This window comes from Pholis gunnellus (assembly GCF_910591455.1).
Source record: "Pholis gunnellus genome assembly, chromosome: 12".
In the NCBI taxonomy this organism is placed as follows: domain Eukaryota; kingdom Metazoa; phylum Chordata; class Actinopteri; order Perciformes; family Pholidae; genus Pholis; species Pholis gunnellus.
This window is the reverse complement of record NC_136539.1, coordinates 2,983,950-3,007,386: the sequence shown is the minus strand read 5'-3', so window position 1 is coordinate 3,007,386 and position 23,437 is coordinate 2,983,950. Positions and strand designations below refer to the sequence as shown.

The 23,437-nt window shown below is 40.6% G+C and overlaps 1 protein-coding gene across 1 annotated transcript in view; it reads left to right on the top strand.

Annotated features, from left to right (window-relative positions):
- LOC306704302 (inactive dipeptidyl peptidase 10-like) overlaps positions 1-23,437 on the top strand; it is a gene marked incomplete at both ends in the record, with an annotated part of 128,294 nt that overhangs the window by 77,117 nt on the left and 27,740 nt on the right. The window contains 4 exons of the mRNA XM_079170586.1: positions 1,099-1,210; positions 1,594-1,689; positions 12,670-12,764; positions 13,197-13,271. Coding sequence (XP_079026712.1) covers positions 1,099-1,210; positions 1,594-1,689; positions 12,670-12,764; positions 13,197-13,271 — 378 coding nt within the window. The remainder of the gene's footprint in view (positions 1-1,098; positions 1,211-1,593; positions 1,690-12,669; positions 12,765-13,196; positions 13,272-23,437) is intronic.

Genomic DNA, 23,437 nt, shown 5'->3' with positions numbered 1-23,437 from the left:
TATATATACAATCAACGCCTCTGTCAGACCACCAACCAACAAACAAACAATTGCAAAATTGAGGCAACTCACCGATGAAGCCTCATAGTATTCCACCCCTCGATAATATTCCAACAAAAACGGTCTTGTTACATTGCCAAAGGTCCAGACGATCCAATCCAGTAAAATATTTAGTCCAAAATACATTATTACGTCCATAAATACCCACGGACTGCTGTTGCATCATTTCAAATATGCCAAATTATTTATGTATTTTTCGACGTAACTAAATATTGCCGTTCTCTGTGTTCTCTGACCTTTCGACTGACACCTCACTTGACCCAATAGGAGCGTCCTTTCCACAGCCTACAATAGCCAACGATAGTCCGCGTTGAAGGAAAGTGCCTGCCCCTCTTCTTTCGCGTAAAGCTCGAACCAATTGCAACCGATCGTTCTGATGACGCTTCGTATAGCCAATGACATTTCAAAAATAACGATATACAGCTTCAGGGGTTAGATTTAGAGGCAGAACCCGGAAGTCACCTGCGTAACCGCGAGTCTGCTGTCTGTGTTCATGCGTAAAATGCAAAGTGTGGTTTTGGAGAGTTTTGGAGACTTTAGGAAAGTGAATAATGGCGAAATAACTTATAGATTACTGTATTTCGACTAATTTGTGACAACCAACTTAACAACCGAGTTCACAGGGTGTCGAGCAGGACAGAGAACCTTGGTGGTCCTTTTCATTTTCCATTCAGCACTTTGCTTACTTCATCATCATGTTCAACAATACCAGGCTGAATATTTTGATAATACAAGGTAGAAGAGAAAGATGTTTAAGAGTTTAGGGACGCCAGGGACAAACACTGCTTTGCTTTGGCAGTGGGTGCTTTTAGTCTTACGTACTTTATCGATGCCCAAAGGTTGAAGTTATGCCCTTTGTGTCCCCTCAGATTTATGCTCAGGCTCAGTCAACCAATGCACCGATTGGCGTAATGTCTCTTGACCAAGGACACTTCAGCAGCTTGCAGTAGGTTACTGGGGGAATCTATTTCCTTTGTGTTGCTATTTTCTCATTATTTACATGATTGATTGACACGATTTGTCTCTCTTGCTGTGTAGGACATAGGACCTATTGGACCAGACAGAAACTGGAAGGGCATCGGCATCTCCCTGCTGGTTATTGTGGCAGTGCTCTCTCTCATTGGTCTGTCCATCGTTCTGCTGTCAAAAGGTGAGGCTCCCTACGGATCCAATAGACTGTCAGGGTCACAGAGTTTGTGAAAAATGAATGGAGGATTGTATTTAAGCGGTGCTTCAACTTGATATTCCAGTCAGTTATGAGACATGAACCTTTGTCCAGAGGCAGTAGAGCCACTTATCATTGTGTGATACTACCTGTTTGTTCGTAACATTACAGTTTCCTTCTGTGTGTTTGTTTTTGTTGAAAACGTTTTGATTCACCCTGGGATTTGTCTCAAACCTTTATAGCTTCATTTTAAGATTTGAAATGAAAAGAAAACACATTCAAATATATTTTATTATTTTTTGTTGTTGTTTGATTGTTGAATAATTATTGACAGTAAAGGAAATATGATTTTTCTTTTCCTTCTGTAGATGATGGTGGGAAACCCTTCGGTTCACAGTTGACACTGGATGACCTCTTTCAAAGAAACTTCCAGATACATGATCCTGATGCAAAGTGGAGCAGTGGTAAGTCTGTCACAAAGCTGAATCCGAATCGCCGCAAACTGACGTTATGTGAAAAGTTTTCATATGTGGCGTATTCTACGTGACAACCGGGTTGTCAAGGTTTGGCAAAAACTGGTCATAGGTAGAAGGTATTTCATTCTTTACCGTATACTACAATAATTTAATGAGGTGGTCACTGTTTTCTCTCTCATTCTTCTCTCCTAGTTGAGGCATGAGACAAAGCAAAAACGTGCAAGGTGCATGTGCACAAATCAATGTCAGCGGTTTTGCTTCTTCATGCTACCCAAACAAACAAAAGTCACTTTCAAAGCCTACTGTACAGATTACAAATGTGTAAGCCTAGCAATGCTGCTAATGGCTCTCTATTCATTTGCATGGCGTGGAGGAACATTTGCGCACTGCACTCCATCCGGTGGATGAATTGTGTTACCATACTAATTCAACAGGCATTATGCGTGAACACAGTCTGGAGTTGTCAACATAGAGCATTGGTTTGTGGTTCTCTTTGAATGGGAACAGGTGTAGAGGTCTGCTTGATTTCGCCAAAAGATGGATTTAATAGCTATATTATATGAATACATATGATATTCTCCTGATACCAAGATATTCACTATTCCTTTTCGGTAGTCATTCTCTCTCAGGGGCCTGAGCCAAAGGCCCAGGGAGTAAAACACTATTACACATCAAATTGAATGTCTCAGGATTTGGGTCATGTTGAACTTCTGATTGAGAGACAGCTGCCTTTTTCTTCAGCGAATCAAGCGCTACATTTAGGTACAGCAACAGAGTCCTGGGAATATGTTTGGAGTGTTGTCCTGACAAACCCTAATCCCAGAGACCGGGCCCTATTCCTCGTACGTGGCTAACTGAGTTAGCCGGATAATTTCCAGGATGAGATTACATAAGTGAGGCTTTTCGGTTCCTCGAAGCAAGTTTGGAAAAATCACCATAGCAACACATCCATAAGCCTGAACCTGCTCCAGAGCAGGCTTGAGCTAGATCCGCTGGATAAGCTGCCACTCCCCCGGGGAAAAGTGTCAGCTCCCTTCCTCAGAGATCCATCGATGAGGAAGAGATATTAGTCAGATTAGCGTTTTATAGGGAGAGAGTTCTTCGAGATCGCCAAGATCCGTTATCACATCATGATGACTTCCTGTAGGAGCGCTATTGATTCTGCTGACAAGGAATCATTTATTTAAAGACCTTCTCGAGCCGTACATTGAACACCACACGCCATCTACTGTCTCACGGACTGTATCACAGCCTCACGCTTTTTTGCGAGTGGTTCATGTTTGTACAGTGTCGGTGATGCGGAGAACATCGGGAAAGCCGCTGCATGCCGTGCTGTTCATAAAGTTTATTTGGCGATTAAGAAACTTATGGATGTGTTCATTACATCACCATGGAACATGTTGTATTGACTCACCATTCTGAATAATGTTTTTGTGCTTAGTTTTTACTTGCTCCCGTGTCTCTTGATGGCTGGTTGAACTACATGATGGTTGAAAGCACTCATAATGATATGACAGTATTACACCATAGATATCATTATTGTAGAACATGATTAAGGTGGACTCATGATACGAATAGAGAGAATTACACACAAATTATTTTTACTGCTTATTATGAATAATACACACATATTGATCCGCCCATACACAGATTCACACACACATATTCAAACTCCTATTCTATATGATAATCTACACATACATGTATATACACACATATATATATATAGTACATGATACATACGTGCATTCACCTACATATATCCTCATAAGTATCTATTCATTCGTATCAGTTAGATACTCTTTGGGCTTGTTTTTATCTACTTATTCTGAAAGAGTTGTGTTGTGAAAAAACTTCGTAGAGACAACGGAGAAAGTCAATTTGTAGTTTAGTTAATCAAATGCTTTATTTCAAGCTTAAACGGAGTATTATATTCCGGCAGTTATACGTGCACGGACCTAACAACCAACACCCAACATAGAGTTGAGACATTCGTAAAAAGGCGCTTGTAACAGAGTGCGCTGATGTATTTAAGGTTCTCCTTAGTGGAGCCTCATAGGTCAAAATCATAGATGCAGGCGGAGCTGGGTTTAGAGCAGCGGCCTGGTTGGAGCTCTGAGCATTGTCCCGCCCACACCGGCTCACGTCCATTGATTGTTGTCATCTGTCAGTGTGTGTGCATGTTGTCGAGTGCGTAGATGCAATCAGGGCAAGGGCACTGTTCTGCTGTGATTACTAGACAATGTGTTCCTGTTTCTAGTGTGATGTGTGTTGGCCTTTGCCCTGATCACACGTTGATCACAAGGGCTGTATGCTGACAGCCAGTGTATGTTGTGTGTGTGTGTGTGTGTGTGTGTGTGTCAGACATTTCCTCCTTTATGTGCCACTTAATAAACTATCTTTCAAACTTAGAGGCTCTTACTTGCCCTGACGTAATTTCAAACCTTCTATTCAGTGTTTCCCACATCATACAATAAATGCCTGTTTATATGCTTATATACGTGTGTGATTGTGTGCTTGGCTGCATATATTTATTTCCATGACAGTTGATATAATTATTTTCGCTATCGATCTCATTGGATGATGCGTTCCATTAAGCCTACTGCCAGCAGCACATTTAAAGAAATATCATCTGATTGATTGGGGTGATGAGGCTCTTAAAATTAACCTGTACATTTTCCCAACACTTGAGCATTTAACGACGTCTGCGATATTTTGCCATGCTTCTCGTCGCCCTAGCAGCGTTAGATTTCGCCATAATTATGGTCTTGAATTCCTCATATGCGTTCATGATCATCTCCTGCTCGTCAGCGGAGTAAAAAGAGGCTCTTTCTTTGAGTTTATTTGCCGTTGTACTGTAAAAAAATCATGGTTTCGGTGATCGACGCTTCCCCCTTTTGAAGTAGGACGGACACGCGCAACGATCCTGTTGTCTGACATCTGGTTCGAATTAACGAGACTGTTTGAGCGCGGATCAGCCTTTGAGGAACCGAGATAGCCTGATGTCAATCATCGAGTTAATTTAAGCTGGATAATAGGACATTTGATCGACTTAGTTCAACCACGTACGAGGAATAGGACCCTGGTTTCACATCCTGAGGTCTGTCCGTTAGTCTCAGGCAACAAAAACACTTGAGCTAAGGTTAGGAAGAGATCAAGGTTTGGATCAAATGTTATCACGTCTTGTCTAATGCTCGAAGTCACTGCAGACTTTTTCTGTGTTGAATAGAGACCACATTCTTTCTCTGACCTTAACCAAGTGCTGCGTTTGCGAGATCCAATATTTTGGAAGAAAACAAATGAAACATGCTGCTTAACTCTGTCTCTTCAGACTTTGCTTTAGTCTTTTATTGTACTTTCTTTTTTCAAACTGCTGAGTCAACTGTGTCAAACAACAAAACAGGCTTTTGTGTGGATTCTTTAATGTATTACTTAATGGTCGTCTTGTCTTTCCTCCGACCTCAAAGCACAGTTTCTACATGTGATCACTCAAACATCACATGAGATACTGTATGCAACAATAGCCTATGTGATGTGAAGTTCATGATGTGAATCACAAATGTTACAGATTTAATTTAGAGAAAAAATATCAAAGTGAACTCTGCAGTTTGTAACCAATAAAACAATATCATGTATTTGCCTCTATAACACAATGGGCCATCTTAACACTGTGAGTGCAGAGAGCTGTATCATCAGCGTGTGTCCATGCAACAGTCAACGACTGGAATTTAAACCCAGTGTGAGTCTGTTGTCTCTGATTCTCATAAGAAAGCTCATCCACAAGACTCTTTTCCTTCAGACACCATGAATTAAAGGGACCAGATGGAATGTTCCTCTTCTTCTTTGTCTCTCTGCTGAATGGTCGAAGTTCAGCTCTTAATATTGGTGCTGTCAGGACTGACGAGAGTGCCGAGGCTGGCTCCGCTCAGTCACGCTCAGTTTTCCACTTCTGAATGACCGACCTTGCCAATGTACTCCCCTCGAATGCTCTCACACGTCTTGCATGTCTCTTGAGGACCGGTTCTCAAGTCTTCGAGAAACCTTACAAAAGCTTTCTTCATGTTTTTGCATGAGTCTCCCAAAAAAGGTTGGCAACAACACAACACAACACACATCTCCTTTGTTGTGCAGTTCTTGAAAGGAATGAGTTGCAATGGAATCTCTCAGTGATTCATTCAGCCCAACAGAGACTACAGTCCCTACCTGGTTGGAAGTTTGCTGTGATTCTGTCATCGTAGCAATGGGTGGGCAAATGGTTGTCAATTCTTGGCAGTGAATCTGTATTCAGTTTGACACCTGATGAATTTAAGTCCTATGTTTAGCCGTCTCTAGCGGCTAAACAAAAGCACAAAGGCAGTAAAACTGCCTGACTGACTATAATCCATCGGGTTTAATCGTCATAATAATAATATTCTTCTGGGCGAAAGTACAAAAGTTTGCAGCGCTTCTCTTCACACAGCGTTGCCAACACCTGCGCAGAAAATACATCAAAACGTGCGATCGGGAATCGTGTGCTATCTATTTTTTAGAGAGAGCGTTTTTTCTGAAAAACGTGAAAAACTGATCAAAATTTCTCCATTCACTTGAATGGCATCGGCGTCAAGAGAGCTAAAAAAAAACGTAACTTTGGGCCCATGTTGACTAGCCATACAATAACCTATAAAAAGGATTCAAAGTTGAAAACGTCTCTCGCAATCTCTCTCTCTCTCACACACAAGCCTGTCATTTAATAACGTCTGTGCGTGTGCGTTAAACATTATCATTCTGTTCCAAAGGTTTGTGTCTCAAACATAGGTATATATCTCAAATACAGAAATGTAAATACCTTACATAGATACCTTTAGATAGATACCTTTGTTTGAAACATTTCCAAAGGTATCTCAAATATCCACGTTCCTACAGTATCTTATTAAATAACTGCAATATTACCGGGGGATGTGATCTTAAAGTGTTTTATCTGTACTTTAATTAATGTACACTACTGTGGTCTAATAAAGGGAGGCCAGCCGTGGATAGGTGTAGAAGATATTTTCATGACCAGAAGCCATTCCAAAATGAGGCAGTTCGATTCACACCTTACCCAAATTAAACGTCCAGTATTTGGTTGAAATGATTAGCTACAGAATGTGGCCATTGTACACAAATAATGATTGTTTATTTGTATAGCATTCATGCATAAACACAAAGTGCTTCACATCAAAGAATCAAGATATATTAATTTATTATGCAAATAAGATACTAATCTCCAAATATTATGCTGCCGTTTTACTTATATGAAGGCACAACAATAGATGTTTTTTTTACAGATGTGTAAGCGTACAGCTGAGCATATGTATGTTTAATTGTCCATGTATTACTACCCCTAAAGTTAATTAAGACAGTCAGAGTGACGCTTTTTTAATATACTTTATTGAAAAAATACAGCTGAATTCTAAAATGACAAAAACAAAATGCCCCTAAAACACGATATATTAAACATGTTTGACTGTTTGTCCGAAGACAGAGCTGGGATAGAAGTCCATGTAAAGCACAGGTTGTTTTTTTTGTCTGTATGCAGCTGCCATAGCTATGCTGGGACATCTGTCACTCAAACGGGAAAACGGGATCTCCTCACTTGTATGGAAGGGGACAAGCACCGCCTCCAAATTCACACTAGTGGCCAAAATGAGAAGTTTACTCTGATTGACTGAACCTTTCACCCAATCAGTCTGCCGTTGCTGGGCCGTTGCTGGGGTGGAAACGGACAACAGGACGAATCCGATTCGACTCTTCTGATAAAAGTTTTATTGGCTCATAGTTTTATGGCTTTGCTTTAAATTATGTCCTTCATCGTTTTACTCCGTCTGTGACATCTTGTCTGAGGTAAGTCAGTGACTCTCATGTATTTAGCTACCTAGCTAGCTTGCAGGCTCACAAATGATCATTTTAAAGGTTAAATGCTGTGATAACATGTAAATGTCCTGTTATTGTGGGTGTGATATAGCAATAACTTGGTCAGAATGTTATGTGATAACATCACAAAGTAATGGTAATGTAAAGATGGCTCTGTCTTCCCTGACCTGTGTGTGTGAGCCTGCTGATAGCTTCCCTGCTAGGAAGACCTGTTAAAATGGCTGACATTTAACGTTCTTCCACGTCATTTTACTCTGTGAGACAGGCAGCCCTTAAGAGCTTGCTATTTGCTATTTGCTGAGAGTGCGTGTGTGCCCCAATCACCCAGCTTTTTCATAGAAAGCAGTCTTTTTTTTTTTTTAAGCTGACTGATATGAATGTCAAATAGCAGAAATATTTTGGTCAGAATTTCATGTGATCAACCAACTCTATAAATGAAGACCCTGGGATGTGGTTGAAAGCTCCAAAAAGATCTTGGGTGAATTGTACACGTGGTTCCACCTGATAAACGTCTTGTTTTTTAGTTTGTAATGACGGACATCAGTAGATTCTCTAGGATTTAGTGGCACAGACTGCAACTAAATTGTTTGTTTTGTTATTTCAATACAACTTTTCCCTGTGAAATTGCATGCGTCTTGTAATCATTGATGTAAAATATGAATGAAAGGAGTTGCGACTGCGGAGAACATTAAATCCAATATGAATCTCAAATGCAGAAATGAGCTCAGTTGAACCTCAGTGATACTACCGGTAATATCGACATGTATATTGTGACGTCTTCGGGCAGTAGCAGCCACACTGTCAACATTTTTTGCGGAATTTTCGAGTATTAATTATAGTGCCAATAATGTCAGTAAAGAATCTGCTAGTGACCGTCTCACCGTGTTCAACACACCTTAGATACTCAGCTCTTAGGGAGTGTGGCTTCCCTTTGAGTGTCTGTTCTGTTTGGATCACAAAGGTGCATCAAGCCAAACTTGCATTGCCCCAAAGCACAACATAATCCTATTGCATCTGCAGGGTGTTGACAGGGCTATTGTCCAATATGATGACTCAGCAGTACTCGGCCAGGTGCTGAGAGATTCTTGGCCTCCAAACCTCACAGCAGTCAGTTTTTGAAACCAACTGGTATTTATTTGACAGCGTACCTATGGAGGACAGTGATGTAAGGGAATGACTGGCACTATCAGCTACACGAATCACAGGAACATAGGCCACAGCTACTCTTAAACATTACATGTCAATAGAGGGAGACTCGCAAGAAAAATAGTCCATGTTGGATAAACTCAAGAAAAACTGGATCTTACAAGTCCCACGCTGCAACTTGGTAGCGTCTTTTGTTAGCTTCTCCTTGTCTGGTAAATGCCCATTTCTTTCAAACTTGATGGCCCCAGTTTGTAACAAAGGCTTTCCCTTTAAGATGTGTTGTCATCAAACCCAAACTGAGATATGACATCATTAGAGGTTATGGCCCTGCAGAGCCACAGGAGACGTTTCACATTATGCTTTTTTCACATGCTGAGTAATGTTCACTTTGGTAAATGATATTATCCTCATGGGTAAAATATTCATGACCAACGAAGGTGAAATGCCCATTTATTAAATGCCTTAACCTTAAAATTCCTGATACGTCCTGAATCAACAATGAAAACCAAGTCTGGTGCATTTACTGCTACTATACATGCAGCAACGTCCGGTTTTGAATAGTGAAGGCAAGATTGAACTGCCTTAAACCTGCATTTTTTTCTAATGTCCATCAGGGACATGGTTGGAAAATGAAGTCCGATTTTATAGAAGTCTATGAGTAATGACTCTACTTCTCACTTGATTTATTACCTCAGTAAACATGAGTTTATGGTCTCAATCTCTAGTTTCAAGTCTTCTTCAATACAGCATGATGTTCATTTAGTAAATGATGGTCCATTTAGAGTCAAACAGACCATAAAGCAGGGGATGCTTTAGGGCGGAACTACCTTGTGATTGACAGGTCACTGCCATGGCGTTGTCCGGTCTGGGAGTTGTCCTTGTTTTCATCTGAGAACTTTAACCTTTTTACAGTGTGTTGTCCGTTCATAATAGTTAATTTTAACATTTTTGTCACATTTTTGTACTTTTTTTGCAACACGAGAGGGTGCTTATTTCTGGTTGCTAAAAAAGAAATGACGATGGCCAAAAAGCTCGATGGCCAAGCCAAAATGCTGACTTGAGGCTTCAAAGCAGTAGTCTAAAACTATTTTCTTCATACCACCCGCCATCAGTTGGGTAAGAGCATCACCAGTGCTATAACGGGCGACCTCCTTTCATTCTTGGCGTTACAAAACAGGGGCAAGTCATCTGATAGCTGGGACACTTTTAATCACAGCTGAGATTGCGTGTCACCTTTATCCTCGGAGGCTTTATAGATGGAACTGTTGTCAACTCAGGAGGACAGTAGCCCCATTTTCCAATTACATTTGCTGTGAGATGTTTTATACAACCATCGATTTGATACATGAACTGCATACAAGATGCAGAGAGGACTGGGGTTTGTTTCACTGCAGGTACACTTTCTAAATGACAAGAACCCTTTTGAAGATTCCCTTTCTTTTTGAAAACAAGCAATCCATCTGTATATCGTATTCATTTTCCTGTCATTATACTCTCAAGTGTTTTCAGTGTTGGCTAGTCTATAGCCCTCTTGTCTGAGATTGATGCCTCAGAGCTTATTCATTGACATTTGCATGAGATAGGGACCTGAAATGATTTAGAACTGTCAAATGCATTAATGGAATTCTGGCCTCTGTAGCGTTAGTTAGGGATTACACTGGAGTTATTGCAGGCAGTTCTGTCATTGTTTCCACTGTTGGAACTTGAAGTGTAATCTCACTGAGCCCAGCTGTCTGAGACAGATCCTCCTAAATGAGTCTATATTATTGTTGTTTTCTTCTCTCTTGTCTAACACTCTCCTCTCAGGGGCATCACTGGCATCTATCACTCTAATCATTTTCTTGCGTGTTGTTTTCAGAGTCATTTTGGACCTTTTGAACCCCTCCCAAGTATATTAGATTTAGGCTGTCGATATGATCAACAGACGAATTCCATGTTCTCTGCTTGAGGTGTCGTTTTCCTACGGATGGACCAATGATTCCCAATGTCCCACATTTTGGTATTATAGCGCAAGATTTTTGTGCAACAACTCGGTGTCAGAGCAGAAAGTAGTCCTCTCATGTACGTAATAGAAGTTGGTGGAGGGGTGGAGAAGAAGACTTTGCATTATCACACTAATATCAAACTATTACGCTATTCTTAACTGCTAAGTCTTTTACCCTTATCCATAGTTTGCCATGACAACAATCTTTACCATCCCAGACTTAACCATACTATAGTTGCCATGCAGAAATAATGCAGAACATATTATGAAAAGATTTACAGAACTAGGCTAGTCTACAGCCTGGTCTACAGGTGGTTCCATGAGGCTGATTTTAGGTAAAACAGTGCTTTGAGCTAAGTGCTAGCCTCAGTATGCTAACATGTGCTCACAATACCAACGTTAACGTATTGATGTTTACCCGTGTGTTGGTGTGTTAAGATTTGATCCGGTGAGGGCGCTCAATGAAAAGTCAAGGGATGAAGAAAGGGATTACCCTCCATCCTGAGGGAGGCCTGAATGTGTGCACCAGATGTCAATCCATCCAATATCTGTTGAGTCACTTAAAAATGCAAATGTCAACGTGCTGGAGGTGCCGAGGGAAGTCAGGGGGTCGTCAAAGTCAAAGAGGATCATCATCTAGCAACCATGAATGTCCAATATGCTGTGAAACATTGTTAACCCTCTGAACAACAAAACCTGCCGGCGGATTGGAAAAGCATGTTTTTTTAAACAATCACCAAAACTACTCGTTTGTAATAGCCAGAAGCTGTACACATTATTATCATCAGATTTTCCTCTTTCCGACGGTCCTAAAAACACACCATGTGTGACGAACTTTCCACCAGAAAACCCAACCAAAACTAAGCTTTAAATTGTGATAATTCATTAAAAACATTTTATTCAACATATCTTATTTAAAATCACACCAAATAAATCTTTTGCTTTAACCAGATGCTGTAAAAAACATTCAATTCGCGCAACTAGTACGCCATGATTGACTCAACTGAGACCAACAGTCGTGTCACAAAAATGTGTTTTGACAAAAGACCAAACAACGACCCGAAAGTGCTTTAGGGTTCAGAGGGTTTTAATAACCATTGAATTATGTCATTTAACACAATCCACAGTTTTGGAGAAACATCTTAAAGCGTTGTGTCTGGTGATGGGGCCGCATGAAACCAGGGCTAAAACTGGCAAGTGTGCAGTGTTTGGATGTTAAATTTCTCATTTGAATTTGAGCTCTGCTCACTGCTGAACTTTCAAACCACAATCTGCCTAAAGCGTGCTCTAAAAATCTATACTGAAGTAAACACGTGATGCAATGAATTGACTCAAAACATGAGCTGTTAAGTTGAAACACATCATTGTTAATGATTTGGTCTCACATGGAGGTCCAGACGCCAACGATGGATGGGGCTTTTCGATTTTATGCAAATCACATCAAGTGGCCTCGTAAATAATGCAAAACTTTGAGCACTGCATGACAGCAAATCCATGTGGCTAAGGTTGCCATAGCAACACATGTACTGTTGTGCATCGCTTCAAGTTAATGGAGGTGAATGCGGCAAGACTGCTTATCATTTGTGGAGACGGCCTCACTGTGACCTCTCTTGTCAAGAAATCTCCGCTTTCCGGCAAACTGAATTATTTAAAAAGAGAAGGACCATCTATTAATTTCAACATGCTTTGACATCCAAAAAACATGACTTTCCCCTCGTGTACTCTGGGATTTGAAATCAGCTTTAACTTTTCTCTGAGTTTTCTAACAAAAACAATCATCACATAATAATGGAATCTCACATTTAGGATTCGTCAACCACAAATCAGTTGTTTCTTAGTTCAGGGCCAATCTGTCACAAACATGGCTGATATAAATACTCAAACGCTTTAGAAACATTTAAAGAAGGCAATCAAATTTGAGCATGCCTGTTTGTTTTCTCTCTCAGACGAGGAGGTCATCTTTCGGAGTTGGGATGGAGACGTTATGAAAGTCAGCACGAACAGCAACGAGACAGAGCTCCTGCTGAAAAACACAACATTTGTAAGTGTTAACTCTGTCTTTGTTTCTTCAAAGGTGAGACATGTTTCCAGTGCATTTACAATGTTTCACTCATTCCCACTGTGGTTCATAAAGCATAAAGTCAAAAACAACATTAACAATAGGACACCAGGTTTAAAAAAACTATTAAAAGAATATAACATGACAATTATCTGACATCTTTTATAGTATGAACAGTTTTATTTTCTGCTTTCTACTCTCTGAGCATCATGTCTCATAGTTACTATGGCAACCCGCTTTTCCCTCGGCAGGTATTGACCCCGCTAAGGTCAACTCAACTTTCACTGTAACGTTTTACACTCATCAGTTTGTGAGAGGGATTTGCATTGAGACAATGATGATTTTGTGTGTATCTTATAAGTTTTAACGTAGTTTGTTATAAGAAATCACATCCATATCTTGTTCTTCCCACAGGCAACTTTTAAGGCATCAAAGTTTGCAGTTTCTCCAGATCTGAACTATGTTCTTCTGGGATATGATGTCAAGCAGGTGAGAACTTAATAATCTTAATATTCTGTTTGCATATATTTTTTCTGGCACTGGTGTTTGGCTCGGGGCGATGCTGGAGGTTTACAGTTCCTGAAGTGAAATGGACATGTGGCAACATGCACGTAACTTGTTATATTAGAGTGCACAAAAAGTAACAAAATACTTGTCATTAGATATCATTCGAACCAGTTGGCTCATTACAGTCTTTTCTCAAGCAGCGTTCGTAGCGGCCTACGAAAATGTGTGCGCTGTAATTTTGCAGATATCCGACGAAAACAATGTGTATGTAATCCGCCTATTCATGAACCAGGGAAGTAGAAAGACTTGAAAAACCCACGCTCGTGGGAGGAGAGGTGGACGGGTCAAACATAAAACAGTCCGTCCCATGAGACAGCTGTCCCAGTGTGAAACAAGAAGTCAATGTAGATTCATGAGGTAACTTCTGTACTGAAATAAAGCCACTTCTGTTGTTACTTTGACCCACAGCTCAAGTTTTTCCTGAACCTAACTCAGTAGTTTTGTTGCCTAAACTAAGTTGTTTCCTGCGAGTTGTTTTTTTGTATCGAGAGGAAGTTGAGACCTGACGCTGGACTTTCACAGGAAAACGTATATAAAATGAGTAGTAGCTTAGATATCATACGAACGATTGTATGAAGATATGTTGCCCAGTTCATCAGTGTGACTCATTAATGTCTTTTTAATATTTTACAATTCATTAATTAATGGAGTTTTATTGCTCGGAGCACCAGTCAATCCTAAAATGTGCAGATCAGAGGTACATTGAATGGTCCTGAATATATTGCCCTTGGTGATTGTATTGCTATATTAAATATATGCATCCTTGTTACCTGTATTACATTCATTTTCTCCTTGATGTTGCAAATGGAGCTGCCGAGATGCAAGATAAATTTCGGACTTAATCTGAAAATAAAGTACTGTCATAATTGTTAGTATGATTACGTAGTTGTATGTTTTTGGTCTTTTCATGGGATTTTAAAACAAAAGGGAAAATATCAAAGTATATAGAAGTAGTACTGTGTTTCCACCACCGTGCCCTGTATATGCTGATAGTCATACTAAGTGGTATTACATTGAATGTAACATCGGGTGTGATATACTCTCTGCTCATGAAAAGATGTGTCGGTTGGGATGATGCTGTGGTTGTGTATGTTGTATTGATCCTTATATTGTGTTTCTAGATTTCTGTTGACAAATGTCTACTGGAGATGCCTTTATGAAAGTCCACTCAAACATGGGTTTGAGTATACAGGAACACCATTCACTGCGTTAAACACTGTATGTTCCGTCAGAAATAAAAAGCAAACTCATTATTTTATTCAGACCACATTTGGCTACTTTTATCAGGAAATGTCCTAAAAGAAAGTCGTTTTTTCTCTCTTTCCCCATTTGTCCACTTAACATTCACTTCTTCAGTGTTAGTAGAATTCATTTCCTTCATAACCTCAAATGACAATATGTTGACAGTATGCAGTAAAGTCACTGTGCGATTGTTGGCTTTCTACAGCAGCCTCATTAAGTTGAAGGGTAACTTCCCGTGTTCTTATGTCTAAGTGACTAATGGGGACAACCATTTTTTAAAAGTCTTCCAGTAGTGAGGGAGAACGCTGAAGACGGGACACGCTCACAGGCTGCAATGTAATCCTATCCAGGCAATTTGGCACTGCCAATGTACGTCCACTAAAAGTGTTTCTGCCACTGACAGGCTCTGATTGTCATTATAAGTGTCCAACAACAGAGGAACTCAAGGAAAAGTGTTGTTCTGAAAAGACGAGTTTGTTGTGTTGGAAAACTGAAAGCGTAGCTTAGTGTTATGTTGTCATGGCTGAATATTCATGGTGATTTTGACCATGTTGATGAGGACTTTGATTTAGATGGCCATGTCTATTTGAGTTTACAGATCAAGTGCTACTACAAGTTGAAGAGAGGTCGAGGAGAGGGAGAGCAAGGCCACACAGCTTTGAGAGACTGAGGTTGTTCCTGTGTGTGTGATGTGACCCCATGCACCACAGAGGAAGAATGCTGTAGCGCGTGGGACTTGTTGCTGCCCTTGTTGCTGCCTGATATTCAGATTTCACAAAAAGACTTCACCTTGAGCGAGACACACAATAACAAACAGATCAAACGGGAGATCTCACTGCTCGTGACTTCATGTATGTTTTTTCACTAAAAACAGAAAAGATCATTTCATTGTACCATCCGTAGAAATGACAGGTCTTCACAGGTCCACTTGGGTTTGAGGAACTGAGACTCAGTGATATGGGTCTCGTTTTCCTGCCAAAGGGTTTGGAGTATCTGTTTGCTATGGGAGAAAATGTTGAAGGAAATCAGTAGGAATTCGATTCACATATACTGGTTAGAAAATAATAATTGGCTACATACCTTTTTATTGTAGGAGGTTAAAACAGGGCTTATTTTAACGATTTTACTAAACATAAAAACACAGGACTCGGAGCACCTTGGTAGCCGAGTGGTGACAAAACCGCAACACAGTCGGAATCCTTTGTTGCATGCCAGGGAAATCTCAGCCCCGGGAATCTCAGCCCACCCCGGGGCTAATGGGCTAAGATCCCCCAGGAACGCCACCAGAACCCGGAGCCCGGCCACGACCCACGCCCGCACCAGGCCACAACAGCAAAAGGGCGCTTCACCAAGCACCAAAGACGCCCGCCATGAAGGGACCGAACAACTCAGAGACCGCAGCATCACTGAAAGCGGCACTCCGCACCGAACCCACAGAAACCACCTGCAACACCAGCCGGGCCCAGTCACTCAAACTGCTCCCGTCTAAGCCTTTCACCTAAAAAACAGCCGAAAGCCTGCGAATCCCACCAACAAACCCAACCCACAATAGGGGCCGAATAATCAAATTAACAAATTAAAATAATTTAGTCAAATATATAAATAGCCTTGAATATGGAGTCGTTACTGTGAATGTTTTATTAAATTAACTTGCTTTATTTGTTTACAAAATGCTGCAGTCTGATCTGACAATCATCATTATTGTAATTATTATTACAATTATTATCATCAATAATAATAACAATAATCCTAATCATAATACAATATTTATGAAATGTATATATACATTTCTTATTCATTATTTTATATCGAGTCCCCTTTTTAAAGGGACTGATTCAATATTCAATCCCATTACACATTGTAATCCACACTCAGCCTAACATTGAGAGCATCCTCCAGATTAAATCAAGTGAGCAATCTGCTAGGCATTAGCAATTACACTCAACTGCACAACATGCTTCACACACAGGGATCAAACTAATAAACCCCACTGGCCATAAAAGGGTAACTGGATCAAATGGCTTTTTGCACCGAAACAATTGATTCAATGGTTATAATTTGGCACAAATAATGATAATATGACACATGCAGTTGTTGTTACTAGTTACAAGGGGTTTTATGAAATACAATTGCTCTGGTGTATTTGTGGTGTTTTACTAATCACTCACTCAATTCATGTGAGCTATATGAATGCAATCATAACACAAAAACCAAGACAAACCTGCAGTCAAACCAAACCAAACAATCTTTTTTTCCCATACATTTGGACACAAGTAGAAACTGTGGGGAAAAAAACTTGACTGTTTCTTCCAGAAACTTTTTCTCCCCCTGCTGTCACACACAGCTGCTCGACTCTTAAACTAGCCCCTCAAGCCCAGCCAAGTCTCGTGGGTGAGGTTCAGCTGGCTTAAGAGACAAGCTGGCAACAGAAAGGAAATAACTGCATCACTGCATTCGAGTGTCTTGGATGGGGTTGGCGGCCAGTCTTGGCTCCCAGCAGGTAAGGCCAAGTGCCCACTAGACAACGTTAAATTTAGCCATCCCAGATTTACTTTCATAATCTGTGTATCGGCAGGGTCATCACTAGGGCTGGTTATTGGTAGACTATAGCGATAATAACCCAGTACCATATATAGTTACATCGAGACTTGTTTTCCCATTCTTATCAGCCATAACAAGTTTGATATGGCCGTCAGTGATACAAACGTAAATAAATTAAAGTTAATATATACCCTTGTATGGGATTCATTGGTTGGCAAAAAATAAATAAATGCCACCTCAATGGTGGCGTGATTGAGGATCAGCACTCTGAGCCCCCATCAGTCCCAGCATGTCTTCCTCTAAAATGACAATACCACAAAACAAACACTGAGCTTTGTGGCCCAGCCACTGCAGGTTTGCTTCACCATTTAACATGATGTTTACAGAGTGTAGACGATGGGATGGAGGATTGCTTGTGCGTGTTGAAGGAATGCGCACAGACGCGATAATCAGGCCGATCAGCTCTGTATAGGCTGGTGCTCAACTGCTGATCCACAGCACTTTTCATTTCACTATTTCAGCATTTTCTATTGTTAGCAGATTCTGGTACAGAGGTGGAATAGTTTTTTTATCTGTTACTCAGGCAGATATAATTCAAATGACTGCAATGAATAATATGAGGCAGCATTTTGAAGAGAGGGAGCCAATTTCAAAATGTTCAATGTGCAATACAAACTCCTATCTCGTTCCATATGTCTGTCCTTTGATTTTCTCAACACCCGTTTATTCGATCAACTTCACACTTATACAGATATATTTATTCATAGTAAAATTTTAAAAGAAAAATGTAATTTGTAATTTATTTGTTATCCACGTAGTCGTGAACCAGGAGGTCTAAAGACCGCAAAAGCCCACACAAGGCGGATGAGAGAGGAGATGGATGGGTCCAACATCCAGCAATCTTTCAGTCAGGAGACTGTTGTTTGATCCCCATGTGAAACGAGAAGCCACGTTGATTTATTTGTCACGTACGTTTTGTTCTTTAGTAACAGCACTTCTGCAGGTATTCAAACGGTTTGAATGAGTTTTGTTGCCTAAACCAACTAAGAAGTGGAAATTGAAACATGTTGCTGGACTGCTGGGATGCAACAGTGGTCAACCCGGTATTGTGCCAAAGCGTGTACTAGACCCACCAGTCCAGGCTTCGGCTATGCTGGGTTGGATGGCGGGTGTGCTCAGGACCCAAGGGAGCGCAGTGTCGGGTGTGAAGATGTTTAGCAGCAACACCGGAGGCCAAGCAATCGGCCTGTTCCCAACTGGCCCTGCACAGGTAGCAAATGATTACAATAATAACAGTAGTATTAAAAGATCATGTTACTCTGCACAAATGATACACCTACCTATCATTTCCAAATGTTGTGCCTCTTGCCTTGTGTGCGTTTTAAAGTTGAACCATTTCACTGAAAGATAAAAACCTTGAACTATCAACACACAGGATGGCCCCTTATACATTTATTCAGAGTAGAGCTTCTTTTCATCTGTCTAGATGTCATTAAATGTAGTTCCTGCCCTACCTCCAATGGCGTATCATCTTGAGAGGATGGCCCTTACAATCACACCATAAAGTTGTTGTGAGCTCTCAAGCTTCAAATTAAGAAAAGCACAAGACAGCTTTCTTGCAATAAGTGTAAAGTTATTACTAATCAGTAATCAGCCTACATTTCATGACAATCTGTCTAAAAGTTGTTGAGACATTTCACTCAAAACCACAAATGTTAACCTGTTGGTGGCACTAAAGGACCATGAATACCTGCATCAAATGTTGGGATATTTCAGTTTGGACCAAAGTGGTGGGCGCACAGATCGACTTTGTCATTGCTAACAAATTAATACTATGATAAATCAACTTTTGTTGAGTGGAGTGGACTGGAGTAGAGAAAGACACTTTACATCTGGACATCTTCCTCAAATACAATTAGTACATTTTTCAATCTTTAATCTGTTGAAATGTAAACAACCATCTCCAAGAGGCCATAGAATGCCATTTGGCTGTATTTATAGAGACAGTGTTTGGATAGATAGTACTTAGCTGCGTCATATATCACATATCTGACATTGAATTAGCTTACTGTTTCCTGACTGGAAAACAAATTGCTTTTGAATACTCCAGATACTTATGAAGCAATTATTCATACACATGGTACGGCACATTTTGTAATTTACTAATGGGAACAAACTGCTTTGTCTTATACCTACTTATTTATTATGTTGAAAAGCTAACGTGAAAACATTCAAGTACAAGTTTTGTTTCTGTGAATGTAACAATGTCTGTCTACAAAGGACAATGGTGGATACTTTACTTCAAGGTACAGTGTAAAGCATTTCGGGGGATCTATTTCAAGAAATGGAACATAATATTCATGACTATTCTGTTACTTATTCTCCAAAGCACGTAGGCATTATTTACTACCAACATATTGTCATCGTCGAGCCACACGTGGAGGATTGCGATCGCCGTGTTGAGCCTTCACGTTGCTCCCGACAAACGCAGTTTGAATTGGTTACTGCCGCGCGTCGAAGTGGTGTGTTGACCTTTCGGCGTGGTTTTGCCGCTGCGTGGGTTTACGTATGTTGTGTTTGGAGCCTTCAAACAGACTGTGGTGTGGTGTGGACTCAGCGTGTTTGACGTTAATATGGCGCCTTCTTTCCAGTGTTACAGCTGTTGAGGTTGCTGGCTTTAAATTTAATTTCTTCTGTGACGGTAATTTCCTTGTTTGTTTGAAATGAGAGCATCAAGGACTGATTCGATGGTTGGCACACTGGAAATGGAGACACGATCTCTGACTGAAAAGGCTCTGGCAAGCAAAATTGAGACAGCACAGAAGAAACTCTGTCTTTTGCTGTTGACCTGCAGCTCCATGTAGCCGCTGACACACAACACATTTAGACAAGATCCTCCTAATGGAACCGCTTACACCAGGGAGCCAGTATCATAGTCTGGACAACATATGACTCCTACCACCGTGGCCAATCTCTTCATGAATATGACCTCGGATGAGGTCCGAGATGTGAAGATCCTCAGCTATTATTGCAGGATGTTTGGACTCTTCGGGCATGGCCGCCATACTAGGTCGTCCTCCTACTGGCAACACACCATCTTCCAGTATTGGATTGAGCTTACATGTGTGGCTGTTTATTTTTACACCTCCCTTTTTGAGGCAAGAGATCTCTTCTGAGAACCTTCTCCTCTGACAGAATCGGATTATTTGTATTTCAGCTTCTCTGATCTCTCCCAATGAAAGATTACCACAATAGAGCTTGCTCTTGAAATCATGCATCTCCTTGACATGAGCATCTTCCTGTTGAGTTTCATGTGACACAGACTGAGCAAGATGTGCAGTGATCTCCTTCTTCTTCCTGATACTCAAAAGTCGTCGCTCATGGCTACTTCAAAAGTGTGGCAACAAAAGATACATGTGCAATATTTTCCTTTCATCTGTTTCCCTTTTCTAGGATACTTACATTGCTTACTGCAGCACTGCGGTTGTATTCCAACATATTATACAAAATAATCACCATTCATCAGTTACTCTTTGTGTCCTTTGTGTTCATCTTGTAGAGCTGAGATATCCAATCCTGCAGGGGAGATAAGGGATTCTGGCCTCTAAGGTGTGGGTCTGTGTACACAATCCTGGGAAAGTCATTAACATTGCAGTGTGGAGAGGGCACTTGTAAGCCAACCTATGAAGGAAAGAGGATTTATACAAAAAGATCACAAAGGGATTTGTTGTGATTACAGAGAAACATACTTATGATTCTGTTCGTTTCAGCATTAAAAAATGGACCTTCAAGCTGAGTGGGAATGCATCATCAGATGTGATATGGTGCAGCTCTGCATGATTATCATAAATATCATTGCACCTACTGTATATATAGTGCGACAAAATTCTGCCTCTGGTTCGGTCGGGTGTCTTGAGGCTTGATGGTGCAGAAGTGTGATCAACAGAATCGCCTCTTCCCCGGATCAACTAATGCAGGTGAAACAATGAAAAAAACACTTTGACTTATTTATAAATGGTAAATTGATAGTTAACTAAACTTTAGTTATTGTTTTTATTGGTAACAACCACTGGAATTATAATGAATAATGTTTACCCTAACATTGTGGTTTAGATAACTAAACCACAATGTGTTGGTGGTCGTGCATTTCACTTGTGTTCTGTGAGTTCATGTCGTCCCGGCAGTAAGGCTGTTACTCAGAAAACATGTATTCAAAAACAAATTAGTCGTATATGAAGATAACATCTAGGAGACAGGCTTGCAGCAATGTGCTAAACCACAGTACATAAAGATTTAAGGCGTACAGTACAGACCCAACCAGGACCCGCTGTAGAATGAAGAGAATGACTGCCACTGTTGCATCAGGCTACTAAAAACCCACATCTAATTATTGAATAATGAGGTTAACGACAGTCTTGTAAAGTCAGCCGGCGGCACCTTGATAATTGAAGAACTTCTTGCATCAGTAGAGTTCTGAATTCTGTATTCTGCACAGTCCCACGGTGACGACATGTACTGTAAACCTAATTAATCATTGATTTATTTGAATGTAATTACGGCTCTCCGGCTCCCTTCTGACTGTACCGAGGTCTGTAGAAGATACAGAAAAAATAGTTTACATACAGTACTTATTATGTATACATTAGAGCAGTGTGGCGATCATATTGCAGTGATTTATGGTAATAATGATAAACAGAAGTACATTCTGTGATAATCTTCTTCATTGATCCTCAAACTAATGCAGATGAATGCATTAATGTGCTGACAAAGGGGATTATCAGAGTTTGAAATGAAAGGTTTCTACTTAACAGTTTATTTAATTTGCTTCCCTCTATTATCTTGATACAACTCGTATCAATCCATGAATTCACTTTGCTGAAGTTCCCTCTGTAGGACTAGTGTTCCATGCTGACTGCAGACTGGGAGAAACAAGTGCATAATACAGCAAATGAGGGGGAAAAAAGGGACATTTTGTGATTAAGATCGAGTTCAGTGTTGGTCACAGGGTTTAACTGCACCCCACAACCCCTTTTCTTCATACCTCCCCTTGGTTTCTGTCGGCAGCTGTGACTTTGTTATGCTGCAGAAACCGCACGTGTCATTTATCGCACCACAAACACATTGTTGTCCCCGTGTCTAATACCGGTGAAATTGCTTGTTCTACCTCCGCTCTTTCGTGTACGTGTAATTCGATTGGCTGCGGGAACAATCTCGGTGCTGGCGAACTAAGCAGACTTGATAATGAGCTCTGTGTGCGACGGCAGAAGCTTTTGAGGTGCCGTCTCCTCCTGAGATGGACGTAGCAGGTGTGTTCATCATCATAGTGACAGCCTGAATCTATGGAGAGTGATGGCCTGCTGCTGTACCATTGTCTCCAGTTGTCTTATGAATTCATCATAATAAAGCAAAGATCTCTGCTGTGTCAAAGCTTTCTATACAACTTATTCTGCTTCTCTTTTTTTGTTTCGCTCAGCAGCCTTCCGTGCAGAATATAAAGAGCACACAAGTGTCCTTTTCTATTCATTTGGAAAAGCATGTTAATGCAGTTGTGGTTTGTAAATAAGCAAAGACCACTATTAATCATCAGCTAAAAAAGCATTCAAGAGAGTTGAGAGGGAACAGAAACCGGTGAATGAACCACATGCTTTGCCAATTAAAGATCAAAGGTAGTCTCAGAACTACCAACAGACCTATCTCAGTTTAAAAGCTGCGTTGTGTTGTGTCGGTGTACTTTGCTAGTCTGTAAAGCACTCTGCGATAAACCTGAGTAGTGTTGATAAGTGACTTCACCAGCAAGGACCATGCCACAACGGTTTAATAACATGAGGAGCGGACTGCAGAATGTTGAGGATGGATGTCAGAAAGCAGACGATTGTGGAGGGCGAGGACGTCGTTCATTCAGGCCAGTCCTGATGTATGAAGGCCACGGAGGATGGGACTCCATTCAGACCTGGCAGCAACGCTGGTGATCTGATCACAAGTGGACAGATCGAAGTAAAGGTGTAAATGCACCCAAGACAAATAGAATAGAGTAGAGTAGAATAGAATAGATTAGAAAAGAAAAGAATATTTGCAGTTTGCATATGTATATAAAATTCATCTCAATCCAATCATCACTAAAGCATATGTCATGCAAGAGAGCCAATAAAAACAATCAAAGTTGTCAGAGTGACATTTAAGGTGTCACAGCTCGTATATTGAGTAACGGGCAAGAAAACATTCCACCTTAAAAGTTGCCGTAGCTGCCGGTAGCCTTTGAGCGCCACAGTGAATCCATTTACTCAAAACATAAAACGGTTCAAAAC